Source organism: Telopea speciosissima, chromosome 10 (assembly GCF_018873765.1).
Source record: "Telopea speciosissima isolate NSW1024214 ecotype Mountain lineage chromosome 10, Tspe_v1, whole genome shotgun sequence".
In the NCBI taxonomy this organism is placed as follows: Eukaryota; Viridiplantae; Streptophyta; class Magnoliopsida; order Proteales; family Proteaceae; genus Telopea; species Telopea speciosissima.
In genome coordinates, this window is record NC_057925.1 from 1,698,139 (window position 1) to 1,720,998 (window position 22,860).

General features: G+C 39.5%; 4 protein-coding genes across 6 annotated transcripts in view; all 4 read right to left on the reverse strand.

Moving 5' to 3' along the window:
- LOC122642883 (40S ribosomal protein S28-like) overlaps window positions 1-22,120 on the reverse strand; it is a 57,231-nt gene extending 35,111 nt beyond the window's left edge. Inside the window, exon 1 of the mRNA XM_043836497.1 lies at window positions 22,071-22,120. The gene's annotated coding sequence lies outside the window, so the exon portion shown is untranslated. The remainder of the gene's footprint in view (window positions 1-22,070) is intronic.
- Window positions 401-947, reverse strand: LOC122642879 (brassinosteroid-responsive RING protein 1-like). Its single transcript, XM_043836484.1, has one exon. It carries the CDS (start codon window positions 908-910, stop codon window positions 401-403), a length of 510 nt encoding a protein of 169 aa, XP_043692419.1. The 5' UTR covers window positions 911-947.
- Window positions 4,276-6,438, reverse strand: LOC122642881 (40S ribosomal protein S28). The gene is made up of 2 exons (XM_043836490.1): window positions 6,326-6,438; window positions 4,276-4,535 (listed from the first exon to the last, which is right to left on the reverse strand). The coding sequence occupies exon 2, from the start codon at window positions 4,532-4,534 to the stop codon at window positions 4,337-4,339; it is 198 nt and encodes a 65-aa protein (XP_043692425.1). The 5' UTR covers window position 4,535; window positions 6,326-6,438; the 3' UTR covers window positions 4,276-4,336.
- Window positions 11,965-22,156, reverse strand: LOC122642882 (40S ribosomal protein S28). Of its 3 annotated transcripts, none has more exons than XM_043836491.1 (2): window positions 22,071-22,156; window positions 11,965-12,208 (listed from the first exon to the last, which is right to left on the reverse strand). In XM_043836491.1, exon 2 carries the CDS (start codon window positions 12,205-12,207, stop codon window positions 12,010-12,012), a length of 198 nt encoding a protein of 65 aa, XP_043692426.1. In that variant the 5' UTR covers window position 12,208; window positions 22,071-22,156; the 3' UTR covers window positions 11,965-12,009. The 3 variants fall into 3 exon arrangements, with proteins under 3 accessions (XP_043692426.1, XP_043692428.1, XP_043692427.1); XM_043836493.1 differs by having other exon boundaries at window positions 11,965-12,211; window positions 22,043-22,120; XM_043836492.1 differs by lacking the exon at window positions 22,071-22,156 and adding an exon at window positions 13,999-14,039.
- Between the last annotated feature and the right edge of the window lie 704 nt (window positions 22,157-22,860).

Below are 22,860 nucleotides of genomic sequence, written 5' to 3' on the forward strand. Positions count from 1 at the left end.
TCTCTATGATTGATAATATCATGAAAAATTATCAGTGTCACCCCTTGACGTTTGCCTATATTTTAAAGCACACCCACTAACTACCATAATATCAAATCTGGTCCAAAAACTAACAGGGTTAGCATTTTAACCGTTAATTAGTGATGTTAGCAGATTAGTTTTTATTAAAAAACAAAATTGCCCTTATTATGACATGAACTGTGAATGTTTTTGTAATTTCACCTCTTCCCCCCTCTCACTCCCATTCTCCCTTTCTTCGCCGTCTCTGGCTACGATGGCATCCCTCTCCCCTCCAATACTCCTCCCTCTCCCGGATTCTCGGAGTTTCCATCCACCCTATATGTGCATTTAAGTACTTCCCAAGCCCTCTTTTTTTTCTTTTTCTCTTCAAAATCAAAAGCTATAAACCCGAAACCGAAGAGTACTCGGCGTAATAACCTGGAATACCGGAAGCATCACAGAGCCGTTCGTTGAACGCGTCCTGCAACTCGTCAGGTATGAAATGGGTTCTACAAAGTGGGCAAGTTTTCTGATCATGATCCATCCAACGATCCAAGCAGCACCTGTGAAAGATATGTCGGCAATTCCTTAATTGTCTGATCTCTTCTCCACCCTCGAACTCATACAAACAAACAGCGCAGCTGTCCGGCGATTCGCCGTCGCCGCTAGAGATCAAGTCATCGAAGTTAACCACCGGTAGGATTTCTTGGATTAGAACGGCAGATACATAATGAAATTCAGTGGGATGGGTAGGTCGGTCTACCCAAGCAATGTCGGGCTCAAGAAAATCCCCCAAACCCACGAATCGAAATAGCCAGCATATGATTTTTCTGATGAAACCCAGAAAGGAAAGTGTGTGAACAAGGAGCTTTGGAAGGAAGAGCTCTGTGTAACCTACTGGGAAACCCATGGAGAAAGACCCCAATAAGAGTAAACGAAACAGAGGAGATTGGGTTCTATACTTGTTACAAAAACTGACAACCGCTGGTGAGGGATGGAATCGGAGCCGGAGCCGGCGACGGCGAGGGAGGGGAGAGGAATGCCATGGTAGCCGGAGACGGAGAAGAAGGGGAGAGGGGGAGAGAGAGGGGGAAGAGCTGAAATTACAAAAACATCCACAGTTCATGTCATAACAAGGGCAATTTTGTCTTTTAATAAAAACTAACCTGCTAACATAACTAATTAATGGTTAACATGCTAAACCTGTTAGTTTTTGTTAGTGGGTGTGCTTTAAAATATAAGCAAACGTCAGGGGATGGCGTTGATAATTTCCCTAATATCATTGATACATTGAACTAAATCCATATCAATTCCTAATACTGATACCTACACGGTTGATTGTATCAATCATGAATCGGGCATATTGATCATGAACCTTACAGGGTCTATAAACCTATAATCCATGGTTTAAATATCAAGCATCAAATAAGGCGTATTGAGTTATAAGATTGGTACATATCAATCATTTGTATAATTTTTCGGATTTTTATTGAATTTCTATTATTATTATTATTGTTGTTGTTGTTCTTCTTGTTGTTAGGGCTGCAACAGAATCAAGTTGGTCGGGTTTTATAGAACCCTAGTCCAACCCTGAGCCCCCTTAGTTGGGCACAAGCCCAACCCAACCATGACTTAGGGCCTGAAAAATCCAACCCTGAACCACCATCCTCAGGGTTGGGTCAGATTGATCTTGATTGGCCCTGATCATGGGAAAGGGGTAGGAAATGCATAGGTTAGAATGGATCGGGAGAAAATTATCAATTTTACATAAAATAATACCATATCACTTATTATCTTCATATATAATATATTATATAACAAAATATGGGTGACGTTTAAAGTTTATAATATATATATTATATCAATATATATTTTATAGTATAACTTAAAATAGGGTCTGATCGGGCCGGATCAGGCTTAGCCCGATGCCTCAACCCTTGTCCGATCCGACCCTGACTCAGGACCAAAAATTTCTCACCCAAACCCTGTTCGGGCTCAGGACTGGTGCGGACCGACAAGCCCAAACTTGCACGCCTAATTGTTGTTGTTGCTGTTATTGTTTGCAGCTGCCAATACTGTCACCAATATACCTAAAAGGATGATACTAAAGGACCCTTACCTACCGTATTGAACAGATAAGGACAAGTGATTGGTTTGTGATGTCATAGATGTTGTGAGCTTGGTCCCTTCAATTAGGAAATCTAGACCATTTGAGCCTTTGTTTTTTTTGGGTGGGGAGGGGGGATCCTAGACTAAAAATGAGGAATAAGAGATCTTGAACTCGGAACCTCCAAGGCTAGGCTCAACCTCCTCTCCATTTGGGCCATTTGGTAATGGAATAGTAGGCAAAACAACTTCCTTTATTTATGATTCATGAGAAAACATCATGGGCCATGAACTTTCTTTGACATTCACTCAATCAACAATTATAGTAGCATCACACTCAATTATGAAATATTAGCCGATCCTTTTATCTTTTTTTTTTTTTTTTTTTTTTAGAGGGGGGGGGGGGGTGGGGTGGGGTCCGTGGGGATGGGGGAGGGGAGGGCAAAAAAGAGAGAAAAATTGTACTCCTTGATTCCATTTTTTTTCATTTTCTAATCCATTGTTGAGTTCAAGATCTAATCCCCCACAAATTAAGCTCAGAGAACAAAACTACTCGATGGATATATAGGAAAAACCAAGGTTTTAAAACTCGGGTTTCGACCAATCAAAAAATGAGTTCGTCTCGGTTTCGACCATATCTCGATCGAAACTTGGGATTTTCTCTAGGCTAACTCGAACCTTGGTTTCAAGGTTCAGAAGTTGTTTTTTTGCCCTGATTCTTGTTATGCTGTCTATTTTTGACATTTTAAACTCAATCCATGCATTAATTTCACATAGAGAACACTAAAAATATTGCCTGTGGTTTTCATCCAAGTTTGATACAGTATATTGTTCTTGGACATAGTATCAAATAAGGTTTGATCGGAACATAACTCTTTCAATATAAATGAGATTTAAATAATCTTAGATTTGTTAGAAAGCTTTGTTTTGATAGCTTTCCAATAAGTCCAAGATTGCTTAAATATGATTTATATTGAAGAAGTTATGTATCGATCAACTTAATTTGGTGTGCACGACTGCTGTCAAAATCGTTCTGAATGAAAATATTTTTTTAAACATCAAAACAAATGAATATTTTATCGCACTTTTGATTTTTAGCAATGTTTTATCATATTAAGATTTATGGAATTTTTAGATTTGAGAAAAACCCCAGTATTAGAAAGTTAAAAATTGCACCTATCATCGAAAATCCAATTTTTGTTCTTAAACTAGGGAATTGACTTTTTATCCTTTTGGAAATTAATTTTTAACTATTTTAATGGATTCCAAATATGAGGTATTTATTTATTTATGAATAATATCTTAAGTAAATGAAATACAAATCAAAAACATTTACTTAAGCTGGCCTGGTTTCTGGCATAAATACCTGTCTGTCCTAGTTTCGAACCAAGTTTCTCCTAATTTCGATGAGCATATGTATCAAAACCACCGAAATACGATCGAAATCAGTCGAAACCTGGTCAAATCCAGGGATTTTATAAAATCCCCCTTCAACTCGTCTCAAAAATCGAGTTAACTCGGTGGTTTCGACAGGTTTCGATCGAGTTTTTGTTCCATGGGAAAAACTAAAAAAGGCCAGCATTTACGAAACCACAGAAACAGGGAGCCCAACAAGATTAGACTCCATTCCATGAAAACAAACAAGAAGTATCCATAGACATTACAACATCCATAAACATGTAGAAGAGGTCTCAGCCCTCGGCTGCTAACCCTGTTACTGCCTGTGTAAACTTGATTGTTGCACAAATTATATTTCCTATAGAAATCTCCCAAAATCAAAGGCATACTCCATTGACTGGGTTGATATTATCCCAAGTATGCTAAGGTAGTGTTAACCTTGCCCAACCCCTGGCTAGGGCTACAGGCATCCAACTGATTCAAGGACAAATTAAGCCAGCAGCAACCACCCCAATTCTACTCTTAAGCTCTATAATGTCCAAACATATAATACATAATAACCCAAATTTTAAGTACTAAAAGAGAGAAAGAGCAAAGGCCTAAGCAGATAATAAAGTTTAATAACATTATCTAAATAACAGTGTCACCATCACAAGTATTACTATTACATTACAAAGTTTTTTATGGGTAATGATTATAAAGATCAAAACTGATACTCAGAAGATTAGACCGCAAATATTCCCATAACCACATAAGAAACCAACTGAATCCTAGCCAAAAATAAGACACAAAAAACAAATCAAACAACAACACTGTTGAATTGAACAAGCACTCAACGCAACCTCCTAGCTTCCCTTTCAGACTCGAGCAGGGTGAGCATGTCTCCTTCCCTGACAGGTCCCTTCACGTTCCTCATAATGAGCCGATTTGGGTCATCCACAAACTTGACCCTCACCTGGGTAACCTGCCCTCTGGAACCTGTTCGACCCATCACCTTCACCACAGTTGCAAGCTTCACCTGACTATCCATCCTGTATGGTTGACAGCCAAAAGGAGTGAAAAAGAGTTTGAAATAGGATTGTATCAAAAGTATTGCAACACTTAAACAATTTGCACTAGAATATCATCAAGCAACTCAGGTGCATATACAGCAATCTGATTTGTCTAGCATACAGAGTAATCAGAGATTAGAAAGTTAGTTCTGACAAGTAGTTCCCAAAAAATATATGATTGACAGATTCTAGCTAAAGTGAGACGGTAACAACTTTGACAAAAAAGATAAGCTAGTCAACTACCAAATTATTTGAATCCTGTACATCTCACAACTGCCATTCTCTGAGAGACTGCAAATGTTGGAAAACTACCATTGAGAAAAGCAACTGAAGTGCAGAACAGTATTACCCAAAATCTACTGTCTACCTTTGTTTCAGGGAACACCCGCCACTTTCTTGGCGTAGGTTTGAGCAGAGTTAATCAAATAATGGGACTACAGTAGATAGAATTTTTTGATGATTAGGAGTGTCAAAGGGCCAGGCCTAAACCCTTGCCCAACCCTAGGGACCTTGACCGAAACCCGAGCCCAGCCTACCCTGCCAGGGCATAACATACCCTCAACCCAGTCCGACACAGAAAAGGTTTGCCCTAGCCCTGCCAGGCCCTGATTGATCCTGATTGGGCTGGGTCGGGTCGACTCTGGCCCTAATTGACCATGTTTCCAAGTGTTTTCACTCTCATGCCTTGGGGTAATGCTTCTGCAAGATTCTTCACATAGGTAAGGGCACAGGAAAATCTTTACAGATGCTGATAAGATTGATTATAAGAGAAGGTGAACTTAATACTGAGAGAGAGATTTACATATCAATTAGTTGTAGAAGAAAAGAAAACATTAAAAACGAAAAATGTTAACATAGTTCATATATTATCCATTCTAGAAACAATTAAGCTCACGGACTAAAGTTCTTTTTGCTTGAAAAAAAAAAAAACAACAACAACAAAGAAAGAGAAGTTAGAAAGGGAGGAAACAAGAAGAGCTCTCTCTGCCCTTTGTTTCATACCATACTTTTTCCTTCTGGATATCCGGATAATAGATGAAAGATATCAGATATACCCAATAGTCAAATATATATAAAAATCCAATCCTAAAGAACAAATGCCAGTGCCAGCCAATGATGAGCAGATTCTAATCATAACTGACAGGTAACAGAAATATAGACCAACCTCCTTTGATAAGTCTCCAAAGCTGGAGAGGGATAGTAAGAGAATGGGGAAGAAAAAACACTACAATATAACTAATTCCAATGAAGATATAGGACTCAGAAATGATATAAGAGGAATTTGAAATTACAAACCCAGAATTTGGGATATTGAAGAAATCAGAACACCAGGGTGTCAGATTGACACCAAAAACAGATCGAGCGCCTTTCAGAAGTGCCAATATTCCCCAAAATTATGAAACAGATCTGTAATACTGTTATAGTAGTAGGTATGTTGTCCTAGAAATTCAGAAAAACAGAATACCGCAGGCCCATAGGGAAACCATGGGTCTGTTTTGTCTTTACTATCAGTTAAACCATGTCAAACCATTATCAATTGGTTTTAGGTCTCCTCTAATTTTATTGAGATTTATGTATTATCCACCATATTAAATGAAGAAGACAATAACAGAATTATGTGATTTGCATCATAGGTCTTGCGATTAGAAGATTGTTATCCGGCTTCGTGATAATCCAAATTTAAAGAAGCCAAGAAACTTCAAAGGAAAACAAAGAGCTTTCATTGGAAAGACGAAATCAGAAGCGTAAAGAGGAGATCTGAAATTTACCTGAACTCTGTCGCGAGAGAGAGATGAGGCAGCCGCTTCACCAATTCACAAACTTTGGAGGGGGATTTTAAAAACCCTAGTTTCGGTTCTTATAGCGATGGGGAGAGAACCTGAGGTTTAGGGATTCGGCTCCTTTTCCAATTCTTACCCAACGCTATCTGAGATGCGACACGTGGATCGTAACGATCCAACGGTTCTCCATAATCCTCCATTTTTCTCCCCAAATTGACCCACTTTGCTTCAACCCGTAACCAAATACAACCCAAATCCGAGGTAGCGTTGGGCAAATAATACTTCCAAGTTGGATCTCCCCGCCTAGATACGTATTTCTATCTGTTCCATTTTCTATCCGCACTATATCTTCAAATTCCTCTAATAGAGGGGGGTGGACCTGGATCTTTATCCTCTCAATTTATCTGCTCATCAATTTCTTCTAATAGGACGGAGGGCAGAAATGACCACCATACTCTTACCCAAACACACCGCCCAGGTGAGGTCCACCTCCCTCTATTAGAAGAATTGAGGAAATTGACGGGCAGGTAAATTGAGGTAATAATTTTCTAGGTGGACCCCACCCTGGTGATGTGTTCGGGCACGGGTAGGGTGGTCATTTTCATTCCCCTCAATTAGAGGTACTTGGGGAAATGGACATGCCCAGGGATGCAGTAGATAAAGGTCTCCTGGATACAGTTCTTCGCTTTTGATCTAATTTCCAACTCAGAATGGTTAAACTTATGGTTTATTTGTGTATTAAAAGGAAAAAAAATAATTATTTTACTACATTCTGAACCAATCAACGCAGTATGAATATGTGTTTTTTTTTTTTTTTTTGAAAAAATAGTGTTTTGATATGGAATTTGGATGATATGGAATGATACGGTCAATAGGTTTCAGTTTCGGTATCGACAATGATCGATAATATCATTGATACATTGAACTAAATCTATATCAATTCCTAATACTGATACCTACATGGTTGATTGTCTCAGTCATGAATCGGGCATATTGATCATGAACCTTACAGGGTCCATAAACCTATAATCCATGGTTTAAATATCAAGTATCAAATAAAGCGTATTGAGTTATATGATCCGTACATATCAATCATTTGTATAATTTTTTGGATTTTTTTTTGAATTTCTATTATTGTTGGGGCTGCAATAAGGTCGGGTTGGGCTGGGCTTTATAAAACCCTAGCCCAACCCTGAGTCCCCTTAGCTGGGCCCAGGCCTGATCTGACCCTGACTCGGGGCTTGAAAAATCCAACCCTGACCCACCCTCAGGGTCGGGCCAGGCTGATCCTAATTGGCCTTGATCATGGGGAGAGGGAAGGAAATGCAGAGGCTAGAATGGACCGGGAGAAAATTATCAATTTTAAGTAAAATAACACTATAATAAAATGTATTATATCGGTTAACCTTTTGGGATTGGTGTGTGGTTTGTGTGATTATACTTTCATCAAATAAATTGTATTATATCACTTATTATCTTTATATATAATGTATTATATAACAAAATATGTTATACCCGCACCCCGGATCATAAGTAATTATTATTTCTTCCCCGTGACGTGTAGTTATCACTGTCACGTATGCTGGTGAGTTGTTCTCACTGGTGATCAAACCCAGCTACAAAAATTATTGACCACAGTACGGGTTTACCTGTGGGGAAATTATTCGGGGTCATGGGGGACAAACCATGACAAGAAAATAGTAAGTTCTAACCCTTAATTTTATTTATTTACTCTTTTCCTCGATACCCTCAAAGTGCGGGTCAAGATTTGGACCGCCCGTGCTATTTTAGTTGAGTTGGGAATATTTTATTTGTGGGTCCCACTTGCCTTGGGGAAATATGTAAAGAGCAATTATACCCAGATTATGTGAGCTCATCTCTTAATTAGGTTATTTCCTAATTATAACTAGTGGGCATGCCCATTAGCTTAAGAGACCCATTGGACTTAAGTGACAATTTAACCTAAGGGTCCATCTAATTCTATTTGACCTAAAGTTGGGTATTCCTTTCTCTGACCCAAATAGAACTAATGGGTCAACCCATTTGTCTTGGATCGACCTATTCAACCTACTTGACCCATTTGACTTGTTGGATCAAAAATGGGTTTTATTCTATTTCTTGTCCAACCAATTGGACCCATCCTTATTGGGTTCTTTTCTAATTAAAACCAATGGGTCAACCCATTTAGCTATTGATCCATTTAACTTAAAGGACCCAAGGCCCATTTTCTATAAATAAGACAAAGGCGGGGGAGAAGCATTCATTCCCATTACTTCTCCCATCTAACCTAAATCGTGGAGGAGAGAGGAGAAAAAGGAGAAAGAAGAAAGAAGAAAGAAGGAAAGAAGAAAGAAGGAAGGAGAAAAGGAGGAAGAAGGGTGGAGAATCTTGGTTGGAGGTTGGAAGATCACTTCTTGGAGCCTCAACATGGAACCTTCTATATTGGGGGTAGGTAAGCCATTCAATCCCACCTCTTTTCTTCTATTTTGGGTTTTGGGGTTTGGGAAATGGGAGAGATTCGACCTAGGGTTCTCTTGGAACCCAAAGAATCGATGGAACCTCTAAACTTAGACTATGGTGGAGTTATTTCACTCCATTACAAGCTCTAAGCCTAAGCAATTTCTTTCCATTTGAGAAATTAGGGTTTCTACCCTATTATGTCTTAAATTAGGTTCTCTTTGTTTTTCCTCTTAAATCCTTGGGATTACATGGGCCTAATGAGGTCTTAGAACCCTAATGGACCTAGGAGGAAGCTTTATTGAAGCCTCCCTACCTTTAAATCCCTTGGGAAAGGAATCCCGGGTGAGAAACCTTTCAATTTTCGGTTCTGCAGGTATGTGGTTTTACATGTGGTTTCAGACCTGCAAGAAACCACCCTGAGATTACCTCCCTGAGAAGGCCCCTGGAAAGCTAGGATTTATGTGCGGTTTCATTTCCTGAGAAACCACTCCTGCAACCGCACTGGACTGAGACTGTCCTGAGCCCCTGGTTTCCTAGGATTTACCTGTGGTTGCAGAAATTGGGCATGAAATCACACCTGCAACCACTCTGCTTCTGAAACCTTATACTTAAATGATTTATGGGAGACCTTTTGAGGATCCGTCCCTTTACTTAATTAACCTGTTTTCACTCTTTATTTAGGTTTAAAGTTTTTGTCTTGCGACGTGTTACTTAATTGCGACGACAACTCATAACATCGGAACATAACTTATATGTGAGTGGGTTTGGTTGTTTGGGCTTGATATTATTATTGCATTGTATATTATATCATCATTATAAATTATTAAGCATGGTTGCGCATATTACATACTTTTATATATAATTGTTATGATGTGATTGGAGATGCTTTACTTTGATGGGTCTCGGTGTTGGTGGGTGGTGCGGGAACCCAGGATACTATATACATTTATGAAGTAATTATGTTGAATGTCATGTTGAACTGCTGTATGCGGCGTGTCGTCTTGGTAACCGGTACTAAACCGGATGAAAAATTGATGTGCCGGATTACCTCTCGGGATGATAGGACTTGCATGTAGTATATCTGCGGCTAGGATTTTACACCCTTATACTACGACCCTTACCAACGGGGTTTAGGTGTTGGGTGACCGGATGGAGGTGGGAGAGGCACTGGTAGTATGTTTCGATCGTGTGATCTTGGAGGCTTCGATCGCGTAGTCAGGTGACAATTGAGGTTTCATTGTGGCGATAAGTTAAGTGACCCACAGTGTCTCAGGTTGTCACGATGCATATACCCACTTAGTTGTGATGTTAGGTGAAAATTTATTTAACATATGCATGGATCTTTGGACTATGTGAATTGTGTGTTTGTCCATCCCCATCCCCTCATCGGCTCAGTGGAGCTAACCCCTCGTGTACACAATTTTTAGATTATGATGCAGTACGAGGAGCGGAAGTCGTGTTAGAGGAACATGGCAACGGTGTCCATGTGACAATTGTGCCTACGGCCGTGAGAATTCTAGGGACTTGTTCCCCTTTTGTTTATTTTAGGGCGTAGGCCTATGTATAAACATTTACTGTTATATCCTTGTTGATCATTATTAGATGGTAATGAAAAATAGATTAATTACAGTATTTATCATCTAGGCTTTGATCATCTTGTAAGTATTTGATTTTATACGTTTCCGCAAAACTATGGATCTTTTGGAATGTAATATTTTCCTTTCCGCACTCTAATATTATATTGTTTTAATATTGGTTATGACTGTGCGTTAGGACACTATGTCAGTGATCCTAGCAGCTTAGTAGGATGACACGCGTCGTCCTAGTCACCCCTTATAATGTATTGTATCCCTTGTCTGGGATGGGGGCGTGAGAAAATATGGGTGACATTTAAAGTTTATAATATATATTTTATAGTATAACTTAAAACAGGGTCAGATCGGGCCAGACCAGGCTTAGCCCAAGACCTCAATCTTGGCCCAACCCAACCCTGACTCAGTGCCAAAAATTTCCAGTCCTGACCCGCCTTTAGAGCCTGAGGGCCAAATATCTCAGCCCAGACCCTGTTCGGGCTCCGGATGGGTGCGGGCAAACTTGCACCCCTAATTGTTGTTCTTCTTCTTCTTGTTGTTTCTGCTGTTGTTTGCTATTGCCAATATACCCAAAAGGATGATACTACAGTTGGCGAGCATCCTAGAGTCTGATTTATACCAACTACATTAGCCAATTCCTTTTTCTTCTTTTTTTATTATTTTTTATTGGGGGGGGGGCGGAAAGAGGAATTTTTATCATATGCGGTTCCCTAGTGCCTCTCAAAAGAGAAGGGTGGACCCCGGTCAAGGAACCGTAGACGATAACAACGATTCCGGAGAAAGAGGGGAGGGCAAAAAAGAGAAAAAATCCTACATTCCATTTTTTTCATTTCCTAATCCATTGTTGAGTTGGAGATCTAATTCCCCACAAATTAAGCTCAGAGAGTGAAACTACTCGATGGATATGTAGGAAAAATTAAAATGGCCACCATTTACGAAACCATAAAAAGAGGGAGCCCAACAAGATTACAGACTCCATTCCATTAAAACAAACAAGAGGAATCCATAGCCATTACAACATCCATACACATGTAGAAGAGGTCTCAGCCCCCAGCTGCTAACCCTCTTACTGCAAGTGATAAACTTGATTGTTGCACAAATTATATTTCCTATAGAAATCTCTCAAAATCCAAGGCATACTCCATTGACTGGGTTGAAAATATCCGCTTGTATTGTCCCAAGTATGCTAAGGTAGTATTAACCTTGCCCAAACCCTGGCTAGGGCTACAGACATCCAATTGATTCAATGACAAATTAAGCCAGCACCAACCACCCCCGCCCCCCCCCCCCCCCCCCCTCTTCCACATTTCTGCTATATAAGGTCCAAACATATAATACATAATAACCCAAATATTAAGTACTGAAAGAGAGAAAGAGCCAAGGCCTAAGCAGATAAATAAGTTTAATAACATTATCTGAATAACAGTGTCACCATCACAGGCATTACTATTACATTACAACGTTTTTTATGGGTAATGATTACAAAGATCAAAACTGATACTCGTAAGATTAGACCGCAAAGTATTCCCATAACCACATAAGAAACCAACTGAATCCTAGCCAAAAATAAGACACATAAAACACAACTCAAACAACAACACTGTTGAATTGAACAAGCACTCAACGCAACCTCCTAGCTTCCCTTTCAGACTCGAGCAGGGTGAGCATGTCTCCTTCCCTGACAGGTCCCTTCACGTTCCTCATAATGAGCCGATTCGGGTCATCCACAAACTTGACCCTCACCTGGGTAACCTGCCCTCTGGAACCTGTTCGACCCATCACCTTCACCACAGTTGCAAGCTTCACCTGACTATCCATCCTGTATGGTTGACAGCCAAAAGAAGTGAAAAAGAGTTGAAATAGGATCATATAAAAAGTATTGCAACACTTAAACAATTTGCACTAGAATATCATCAAGCTACTCAGGTGCATAAAGCAAGCTGAATTGTCTAGCATACAGAGTAATCAGAGATTAGAAAGTTAGTTCTGACAAGTAGTTCCCCAAAAACAGATAATGATTGACAGATTCTAGCTAAAGTGGTGGTAACAACTTTGACAAAAAGATAAGCTAGTCAACTACCAAATTATCTGAACCCTGTACAGCTCACAATTGCCACTCTCTGAGAGATACTGCAAATGTTGGAAGACTACCATTGAGAAAAGCAACTGAAGTGCAGAACAGTATTACCCAAAATCTACTGTCTACCTTTGTTTCAGGGAAAACCCACCACTTTCTTGGCGTAGGTTTGAGCAGAGTTGATCAAATAATGGGACTACAGTAGATAGAATTTTTGGATGAATAGGGGTGTCAATGGGCCGGCCCTAAACCCTTGCCCAACCCTAGGAGCCTTGACCTAAACCCAAGCCCAGCCTACCCTGCCAGGGCATAACATACCCTCAACCCAGTCCGACTCAGAAAAGGTTTGCCCTAGCCCTGCCAGGCCCTGATTGATCCTGATTGGGCTGGGTCGGGTCGACTGTGGCCCTAATTGACCATGTTTCCAAGTGTTTTTACTCTCATGCCTCGGGGTAATGCTTCTGTTAGATTCTTCACATAGGTAAGGGCACAGGAAAATCTTTACAGATGCTGCTAAGATTGACTATAAGAGAAGGTGAACTAAATACTGAGAGAGAGATTTACAGATCAATTAGTTGTAGAAAAGAAAACATTAAAAAGAAAAATGTTAACATAGTTCAAACATTATCCATTCTAGAAAACATTAAGCTCACGGAATAAAGTTCTTTTTGCTTGAGAAAAAAACAAAAACAACAACAAACAAAGAAAGAGAAGTCAGAAAGGGAGGAAAAAAGAAGGGCTCTCTTTGCCCTTTGTTTCATACCATACTTTTTCCTTCTGGACATCGGATAATAGATGAAAGATATCAGATATACCCAATAGTCAAATATATATAAAAAACCAATCCTAAAGAACAAATGCCAGTGCCAGCCAATGATGAGCAGATTCTAATCATAACTGACAGGTAACAGAAATATAGACCAACCTCCTTTGATAAGTCTCCAAAGCTGGAGAGGGATAGTAAGAGAATGGGGGAGAAAAAACACTACAATATAACTAATTCCAATGAAGATATAGGACTCAGAAATGATATAAGAGGAATTTGAAATTACAAACCCAGAATTTGGAAAATTGAAGAAATCAGAACACCAGGGTGTCAGATTGACACCAAAAACAGATCGAGGGTGCCTTTCAGAAGTGCCAATATTCCCCAAAAATATGAAACAGATCTGTAATACTGTTATAGTAGTAGGTATGTTGTCCTAGAAATTCAGAAAAAACAGAGTACCGCAGGCCCATAGGGAAACCAGGGGTCTGTTTTGTCTTTACTATCAGTTAAACCATGTCAAACCATTATCAATTGGTTTTAGGTCTCCTCTAATTTTATTGAGATTTATTTATTATCCACCAAATTAAACGAAGAAGACAATAACAGAATTATGTGATTTGCATCATAGATCTGGCGATTAGAAAACTGTTACCCTGATTCGTGATAATCCAAATTTAAAGAAGCCAAGAAACTTCAAAGGAAAACAAAGAGCTTTCATTGGAAAGACGAAATCAGAAGCGTAAAGAAGAGATCTGCAATTTACCTGAACTCTGTCGCGAGAGAGAGATGAGGAAGCCGCTTCACCGATTCACAAACTTTGGAGGGGGATTTTAAAAACCCTAGGTTCGGTTCTTATAGCGAAGGGGAGAGAACCTGAGGTTTAGGGATTCGGCTCCTTTTCCAACTCTAACATCTCCCAACTCTTGCCCAACGCTATCTGAGATGCGACACGTGGATCGTAACGATCCAACGGCTCTCCATAATCCTCCGTTTTTCTTCCCAAATTGACCCACTTTGATTCAACCCGTAACCCAAAAAACCCAAATCCGAGGTAGCGTTGGACAAATAATAACTTCACTTCCAAGTTGGATCTCCCCGCTTGGATACGTATTTTTATCTATTCCATTTTCTGTCAGCTCTATTTCTCCAAGTTCCTTTAATAGAGGAGATGGACCCCAATCAGGTGATGTGTTCAGGTACGGATAGGATAGTTATTTTCATTCCCCTCAATTAGAGGAACTTGGGAAAATGGACCTGCCTAGGGATGGAGCAGATTAAAAGGTCCCCCGGATACAGTTCTTGCCTTTTGATCCAATTTCCAACTCAATGGTTAAACTTCTGTTTTATTTGTGTATTAAAAAGAAAAAAATAATTATTTTACTACATTCTGAACCAATCAACGCAGTATGAATATGCTTTTTTTTTTTTTTTTTTTTTTTGAAAAAATGGTGTTTTGATATGGAATTTGGATGATATGGCATGATACGGTCAATAGGTTTCATTTTCGGTATCGACAATGATCGATAATATCATTGATACATTGAACTAAATCCATATCAATTCCTAATACTGACACCGACATGGTTGATTGTCTCAGTCATAAATCGGGCATATTGATCATGAACCTCACAGGGTCTATAAACCTCTAATCCATGGTTTAAATATCAGGTATCAAGGCGTATTGAGTTATATGATCGGTACATATCAATCATTTGTATAATTTTTTGGATTTTTTTATTGAATTTCTATTATTGTTGGGGTTGCAAATAGAGTCGGGTTGGGCCGAGCTTTATAGAACCCTAGCCCAACCTTGAGTCCCCTTAGCTAGGCCTAGGCCTTACCCGACCCTGACTCGGGGCCTGAAAAATCCAACCCTAACCCACCCTCCAGGGCCGGGCCAGGCTGATCCTGATTGGCTTTGATCATGGGAAGAGGGAAGGAAATGCATAGGCTAGAATGGACCGGGAGAAAATTATCAATTTTAAGTAAAATAACACTATAATAAATTGTATTATATCGGTTAACCTTTTGGGATTGGTGTGTGGTTTGTGTGATTACACTTTCATCAAAAAAATTGTATTATATCACTTATTATCTTTATATATAATATATTATTTAACAAAATATGGGTAACGTTTAAAGTTTATAATATATATATCATACCAATATATATTTTAGAGTATAACTTAAAACAGGGTCAGGTCGGGCCAGACCAAGCTTAGCCTAATACCTCAATCCTGGCCCAATCCAACTCTGACTCATGGCCAAAAATTTCTAGTCCTGACCTGCCTTCTGAGCCTAAGGGCCAAATATCTCAGCCCGGACCCCATTCAGGCTCAGGATGGGTGCGGGCAAACTTGCACCCCTAATTGTTGTTGTTGTTGTTGTTTGTTGCTGCCAATATACCCAAAAGGATGATACTACAGTTAGCGAGCATCCTAGAGTCCGATTTATACCAACTACATTAGCAAATTCCTTCTTCTTCTTTTTTTTTTGTGTGGGGGGGGGGGGGAGAGGAATTTTTGTCGTATGCGGTTCCCTAGTGCCTCTCACAAGAAGAGGGTGGACCCCGATCAGGGAACCGTAGACGATAAGGGAATGAGATTAATAGGACGGAGGAACTCATCTGCTTCTACACTTACCTGAGCTTGAGGGGATAAGGGAATGAGATTAATAGGACGAAGGGGTTGTATCCCAAGGAGAATCTCGAAAGGAGTACGACCGGTGGTCCTGTTCACAAAACTGTTGTATGCGAACTCAGCAATGTCAAGGATAGAGGGCCATGTCTTCTCATAATCGCAGACCAAACACCGCAACAAGTTGCTAAGGCTTCTGTTGACTACTTCTGTTTGCTCGTCAATCTGGGGGTGGAATGCGGTAGAGAACAAAAGCTTGGTGTTTGTCTTCAGCCATAGAGTCTTCCAGAAGTAACTCATAAATTTCACGTCACGATCCGAGACGATGGTACTGGGTAACCCATGGATGCAAACAATCTCCTTGAAAAATAGCTTGGTAATGTGGGAAGCATCAAGTGTTCTTCAACAGGGGATAAAGTGAGCCATCTTGGTGAATCTATCAACCACCACCATGATGGAATCAAATATTTCTTTAATAGGGGGCAGTCCAAGTACGAAATCCATACTGAGATCAACTCAGGGCTGGTGAGGGATCGACAGTGGTGAATAGAGACCTGTGTTTTGGTTCGTACCTTTAGCTAGCTGGCAGACTCGGCATCTCTGGATTACGTGCTCTACATCTTTGGCCAAGTGAAGCCAATAATATCGATCAGTCACCTACAAGATGGTTTTATCTTTCCCGAAATGTCCTCCTAAGCCTCCTCCATGTAACTCCCTGATAATATGGTGTCGTAAGGACAAATCGGGAATGCAAAGTCGGGTTCCTAAGAACAGGTAACCATCATGTAATGAATACTTAGGGTGTTGTCCACCTGCTTCAAATCAGCATATAAGACTTGAAAGGCCTTGTCACTAGCATACTCTTCTTTGATTTGCTCGATGCTAAGTGCATGGGCTAAGAAAGTGTTCAAAGTCAGGACTTTTCTACTCAGTGCATCAGCCACTGTGTTCTCCTTTCCTGACTTGTATTTGAGGGCAAAATTGAAATCCTGTAGATATGTAACCCATTTAGCATGCCTGGTGCTAATGGACTTCTGTGGGTGGAGGTGCTTGAGTGCCTCATGATCAGTGTACAGGACGAATTCTTTGCCAATAAGATAGTGTCTCCAATGTCGCAAGACCTGAACAACAGCATAAAGCTCTATGTCATAGGTAGAGTACCGAGTCTTGGCATCATTAAGTTTTTCACTGTAGAAGGCAATGGGATGCCCATTCTGCATAAGAACTCCGCCTAGACCAACATGGGAAGCATCAGTAGCAACTTCGAAAATATGGTCAAAATTGGGCAGGCGTAGCACTGGAGCTTCAGTCATCTTCTTCTTAATCACCTGGAAGGCTTTGTGAGCTGCTGTTGTCCATTTGAACTGACCCTTATTCTGCTTGGTGCATTTGGTTATGGGTGCCATGATGGCACTAAAATTGCGAATGAATCGCCTGTAGAAGGAAGCCAAACCGTGGAAGCTTCGTGCTTCAGTGAATGTCGTCGGAATAGGCCATTCAATAATGCTTCGGACCTTATCGGGACCAGCTTCAACACCCTTTGAAGAGATTATAAAACCAAGAAAAACAACATTGGGCAGCATGAAGCAGCACTTCTTTAAATTGATAAACGGCTTCTCTTGCCGGAGCACTCTTAGAACTTGTTTCAGGTGATCTATATGTTCATCTGGGTGCTTACTGTGCACCAAAATGTCATCAAAATAAACAACGAGAAATTTACCGATGAAAGGACGAAGTACCTGTGTCATGACTCTCATGAATGTGCTAGGTGCATTCGTCAGGCCAAAGGGCATGACCTTCCACTCGAACAATCCATCTTTGGTCTTGAAGGCTGTCTTCCATTCGTCTCTAGGCCGGATGCGAATCTGATGGTATCCACTTCGAAAATCGATCTTGGAAAAGACTTAGAACCGAACAGCATGTCTAGCATGTCATCAAGCCTAGGAATTGGGAACTATACTTGATGGTAATATTGTTGATAGCTCTGTTGTCCACACACATGCGCCACGAACCATCCTTCTTTGTTGTCAACAAGGCTGGAACAGCACAAGGGCTTATGCTTTCTTCAATAAACCCCTTCTTGAGAAGCTCTCCAACTTGTTTATTAAGTTCTTCATGCTTAGAGGGACTCATCCTGTAGGTGGGCAGATTTGGTAACATAGTACCAGGTACCAAATCGATGGCATGTTGAATGTCTCTCAGTGGGGGTAACTTGTTGGACAATTCTTCTGGCACTACACCCAAAAAATCCTGCAATAACTCCTTGATAGGCTGTGTAAACTTCACTTTGGATTGGGTAGCAACCTCTTGAGTCACCACGGCAAGAACCAAGCCTGTATCATGGCTAGTTTGTTCAAACTCTCTTTATGGGACAGCTAACAAATTACTTCCAGATTCTATCCCCTTCTGATTGGTGTGCATGACATGGCGGTTGCGTGCTTCTTTAGGCAAATTAAGGGGGTACCACTTGATCTGCTCTCCCTTATGTTGAAACACACACAGGTTTTTTCTTCCTAGGAGGGCAACATCGTTGTCGTATAGCCATGGTCTCCCTAATAGCACATCAGTCATTCTCATCGGGATGATATCACACCAAATTTCCTCTGAATATTTGTGGGCTTGTAAGGGAACATAGCACCTCTTGTTCACATCAAGCTTATTCCCATTCAATAAGGAGACTTTGTATGGCATTGGATGCTTTTCAAATTTCAGATTTGCCTTCTTCACAAGGTCTTCAGAAACAATATTAACATAGCTGCCACTATCAACAATTATCTTGGCAATGCGCTCGCTTGCTCACAATCTAGTATAGAAGATGTAAGGGGAATAGGAAGAAGAAGAAGCCATGACAAAGTCCCACTAGGACTGGTGGTTCCTAACCTAAATCCTAATTACAAAACAGCAGGCTTGTACTCTAAATAGGAGTACAAGTTTAAACAAATAAAACAAACAAAATAACTCATCCCTCTAAAATCGTGGAGGGGGAATAACTAAGCAAATAAAAGGGGAAAAGACTGTTTTACCCCTAAAACACTAAAAAAAATTAAGTATGGAAAATAAAGGCTCCAACGAAAATACAAAAAACAGCCAAGTCATGGTTTCTTCTTCTTCCTAGTGCTTGGACCTGCATCACTACCATTGAGAAAAGCAACTGCAGTCCATAACAAAATTACCCAGAATCCATGGTCTATCTTTGTTCCAGGGAATACCAACAACTTTCTTGGCGAAAGTTTGAGCCGAGTTTAAGGTTAATAGACAAAAAAAAAATTGCTTCAGGCAGAACTTACCACTCTCTTGGCAAAAAGTTTGTGGCTAAGTTTAAGGTTAATAGACAAAAGACAAAATAAATCAAACCAATACTAAAATGTAACAAATAACATACTAAAGCCAGCCTAACCTTAATTAGCATCCAGACGTAACAAATTTGATGTAGCCAAGGCCAACCAGCACCTAAGATATGTTGAAATAATCAAATAATGGGACTTCAGCAGATGGAATGTTTGGATGAAAATAGAGGGATTTGAAGTTGGTGGGATATGAAATGGGTGGAGTCCACCTCGTTTGACAGGCCTTGGTTCAAGGTCTGATCTAACATTGTCAAAGGAATAGGAGGAACCTTTGAGTACTAGGATTAGCAGTAGCAACTTGAAAACTCTTCATTCAAATAGCTCCAAAATGGTTATAGGCAATACTTTCAATAGAGTAGTAGGGAGGATAGTAGATTCTCACTAGGACTTTCACACATAAGGTCTAGACTCTAGAATAGTCTAGAATAATGAACAGTACATTTTTAAGGACTTAAACAATTATCATTGAAACTGACTTCTTGACTGAAATAATAGATTCTAAGATTCTACAACTTTAATTAATATCTGAAACTAGTTAGCGCTTCTCATGTTCCCACATTTATTAATTGCTCTAGGTCCCCTTTAGACTTATCCAAAATAACTTCTAAACAGGAACAAGCTTATCCCAGCTTATCCCAGCTTCAAAACAACTAGGAATTCTAGCAGCCTTTTATTTCTGGTTCCTCCTTTTGTAGTTTTCGGCTAGGTCTGATTCTCATCAAAGCTTCTTAGTTCTTAGAAAGTCTGTACTGAAAAACACTCCATGTCTAGTCCAACCTAGATAACTCCACAAGCTCTTACATCTTCCATGCCTTCCCGCATTTGAGGAAAAATAACATGGTGTTTCCTCAGTAAATATTAATTTGCTAGTGAAAAACGGAAGAGTATTGATCGTTCTAATTATTGCTTTTGCCTCATTAAAGCTCCATTCCTTAGTCATCTAAAGACAAATAAAAGTCAGTCAACATACCCACCTTCAAAAGACCCAATGAACACTATTTTTCAAAAGTTAATTAATAATGCCTAACAACCACCAACCCCCCTAATCGTTATCCTCTCCTGTTACAGCACGGTGTTGTACTGCATCGTGCGGTACTGCAGAGGTCATGTGGCATAGCGGGCCCCATATAGTGCACATGGCCTCTGCAGCCGCCGCACGATGTAGTACAGCACCGTGCAGTTACAACATAGGATAAAAATCCCCCCCATCCCTTCCCAGACACAAAGATTTAATAAAAAAATGAAGGAAAACCATAGGAATTGCCCCAACTCCACAACAACTACTGAAAGTGGATGATTCCTACTCCTTGGAATGAAGGACTCCAAGATACAATACTCATACCAAAGTCTCCATAGTTAACTTACAACTGAAAAGAAAATACAAATCTCAACCTAAAGGTCTAAAAGCACATATATTACAAATTAACTAATACAGAAACTATAGGGAATCATGTTATTTTTGAGCAACAACAAGGATCAACCGAGCAGCATAATATTTTAATGATACTAAAGAGTCTAAGCTTCCCTTCCTCGACTTCAAAACTTTTGGGTCTATCGACATCAAGAAAAGCAATTTATACTAGTTTTCATTTCACGCACCCACCGAAATTAAAATTAAATCTAAATGACAGATATTCAAGGTCAAACAATGTTAAGAAATAATGGTTTCTGTAAGCACAGCAAATCCTTCGCCTATTACTGTTCATCCAACGAATCACGACTTAAATCTTCTCCCAAGGGAGATATGATTGAAAATGATGATTATATTCAACAGTTGCTCTTGAGAATTCGGAGTATCTTAATCAATATGGTAAACAAACTAAGATATTGTTTCCCATTCAAATAAGGTAATACTGTTAGATCAGAGATTTAGTTTTGCAATTCATTAGCACACTCTAAAAACGTAGAGGGCAAGATTACGACTTCAATAAAATGAGGAGATGCCAAATGATCGGCAATGTAAATATAGAAGATAAGGATTGACTTGCAACAAGAGACTGACAAGATAAGATCTGTCTTAATCAATATGGTAAACAAACCAATATATTGCTTCCTACGCAAATACGGTAACACAATATTAAAAAAATAAAGAAAAAAGAAATAAGCAAGGCAAGATCTTTTTTGGTCTTATGAGCATCCATTCCTTTATAAACCCAATTACCAAATGCTCAAGGTCATATAAGTAAGAGATATGGATGACTTCTCATAAAGAAGATGGGAAGAGTTGAATGAAGACTGTTTGGTGATTGTGTTTGAAAGGGTTGATTTGGAGTCTCTAATCTTTGATGTTTCCTTGTTTTGCAAGTCACGGTATAAAATCACTCTAAATCCTCATTGCTGGAGTAATCAAAACTTTTCAACAAGATTTTTCTTCTCTGTACTGTCAAGATTCTCACAACAACCCACAGATGATTACAATTTTTTGATCAAGAATTTCTATCACATAATCATGAGTAACTTTTTGAGTAAAATCTCTGAGGTAACGACAAATTTATTCAAGATTGCTGTCAAACGAAGTTGCAGGTTAGCAACCCAGCTTGTTGTACACCAGAGGCATTTCAGTACGTATTATCCGAGGATTAAGTATACATAGTAAGTTTATTGTACAAAATATTAACACAGTATTCCCATAACATACAAAGAGTGGTGAGTCCATATTATCTATTAGGATGAAAACAATAACAGAATTATGTGGTGTGCATCATAGATCTTGCGATTAGAAGATTGTTACCCAGCTTCGATAATCCAAATTTTAAGAAGCCAAGCGAACTTTAAAGGGGAAAAAGAGAGAGAGAGAGAGATTTCATTAGCAAGACGAAATCGGAAGCCTAAATAGGAGATCTGCAATTTACCTGAGATCTGGTGCGAGAGAGACAAGGCAGCCGCTTCACCAATTCACAAACTTCGTTGAGGTTTAGACAAATCCTAGTTTTCGGTTCTTATAGCGAGGGGCAGAGAACCTGAGATTTGGATCCACATAAATAGATGGGCGGTCCCACTACGATGGCCAACTAGGAGAGGGAGTGGTACAGTACAGTTCTGTATGAATATGTATTAGTATCAGATTGTATATGTGAAACCATATGATTTTGCCGGTACAGCATGAATATGATTTTTATTAAAAAAAAAAAATGGTATTTTGATTAAGGGAGAAAGTTCTCTGTCCCGGAGTGTGGCCTATGCCAGCACTCCCATGAGTCTATCTCAATTGGGATGATATGGCATGATACGGCCAATATGTTTTGATATTGGTATTGATAATAATCGATATATCTTTGATACCGTAAATTAAATACATATCGATGCCATACTTGTATAGTTGATTGTATCAATCTACTCTTTACCCAAAAAAAAAAAAAAGATTGTATCAGTCAATTGGGCATAAGTTTGGATCGATTGTGAACCTAATACAGTCTATAAACATGTAATTCATGGTTTAAAGTATCATTTGTATATATTCTTGAATTTATTATTATTATTAGGAAAATTACTTGTACACCACACGTACTATGGCCCGATTGCTTGATGCACCTAACTTTTCAAACAATTACTTGATGCCCCCATGAAACTTGACGATATTAGTCTGTTGTTAACAGTTGAATGAAAAAATCCATTTTATCCATATGAGGTATTCAACTTGAT

Excerpts from the sequence above, each read along its gene's own strand:
- LOC122642879 (XM_043836484.1), bottom strand. The coding sequence starts at position 910 with ATGGGTTTCCCAGTAGGTTACACAGAGCTCTTCCTTCCAAAGCTCCTT.
- LOC122642881 (XM_043836490.1), bottom strand. The coding sequence starts at position 4,534 with ATGGATAGTCAGGTGAAGCTTGCAACTGTGGTGAAGGTGATGGGTCGA.
- LOC122642882 (XM_043836491.1), bottom strand. The coding sequence starts at position 12,207 with ATGGATAGTCAGGTGAAGCTTGCAACTGTGGTGAAGGTGATGGGTCGA.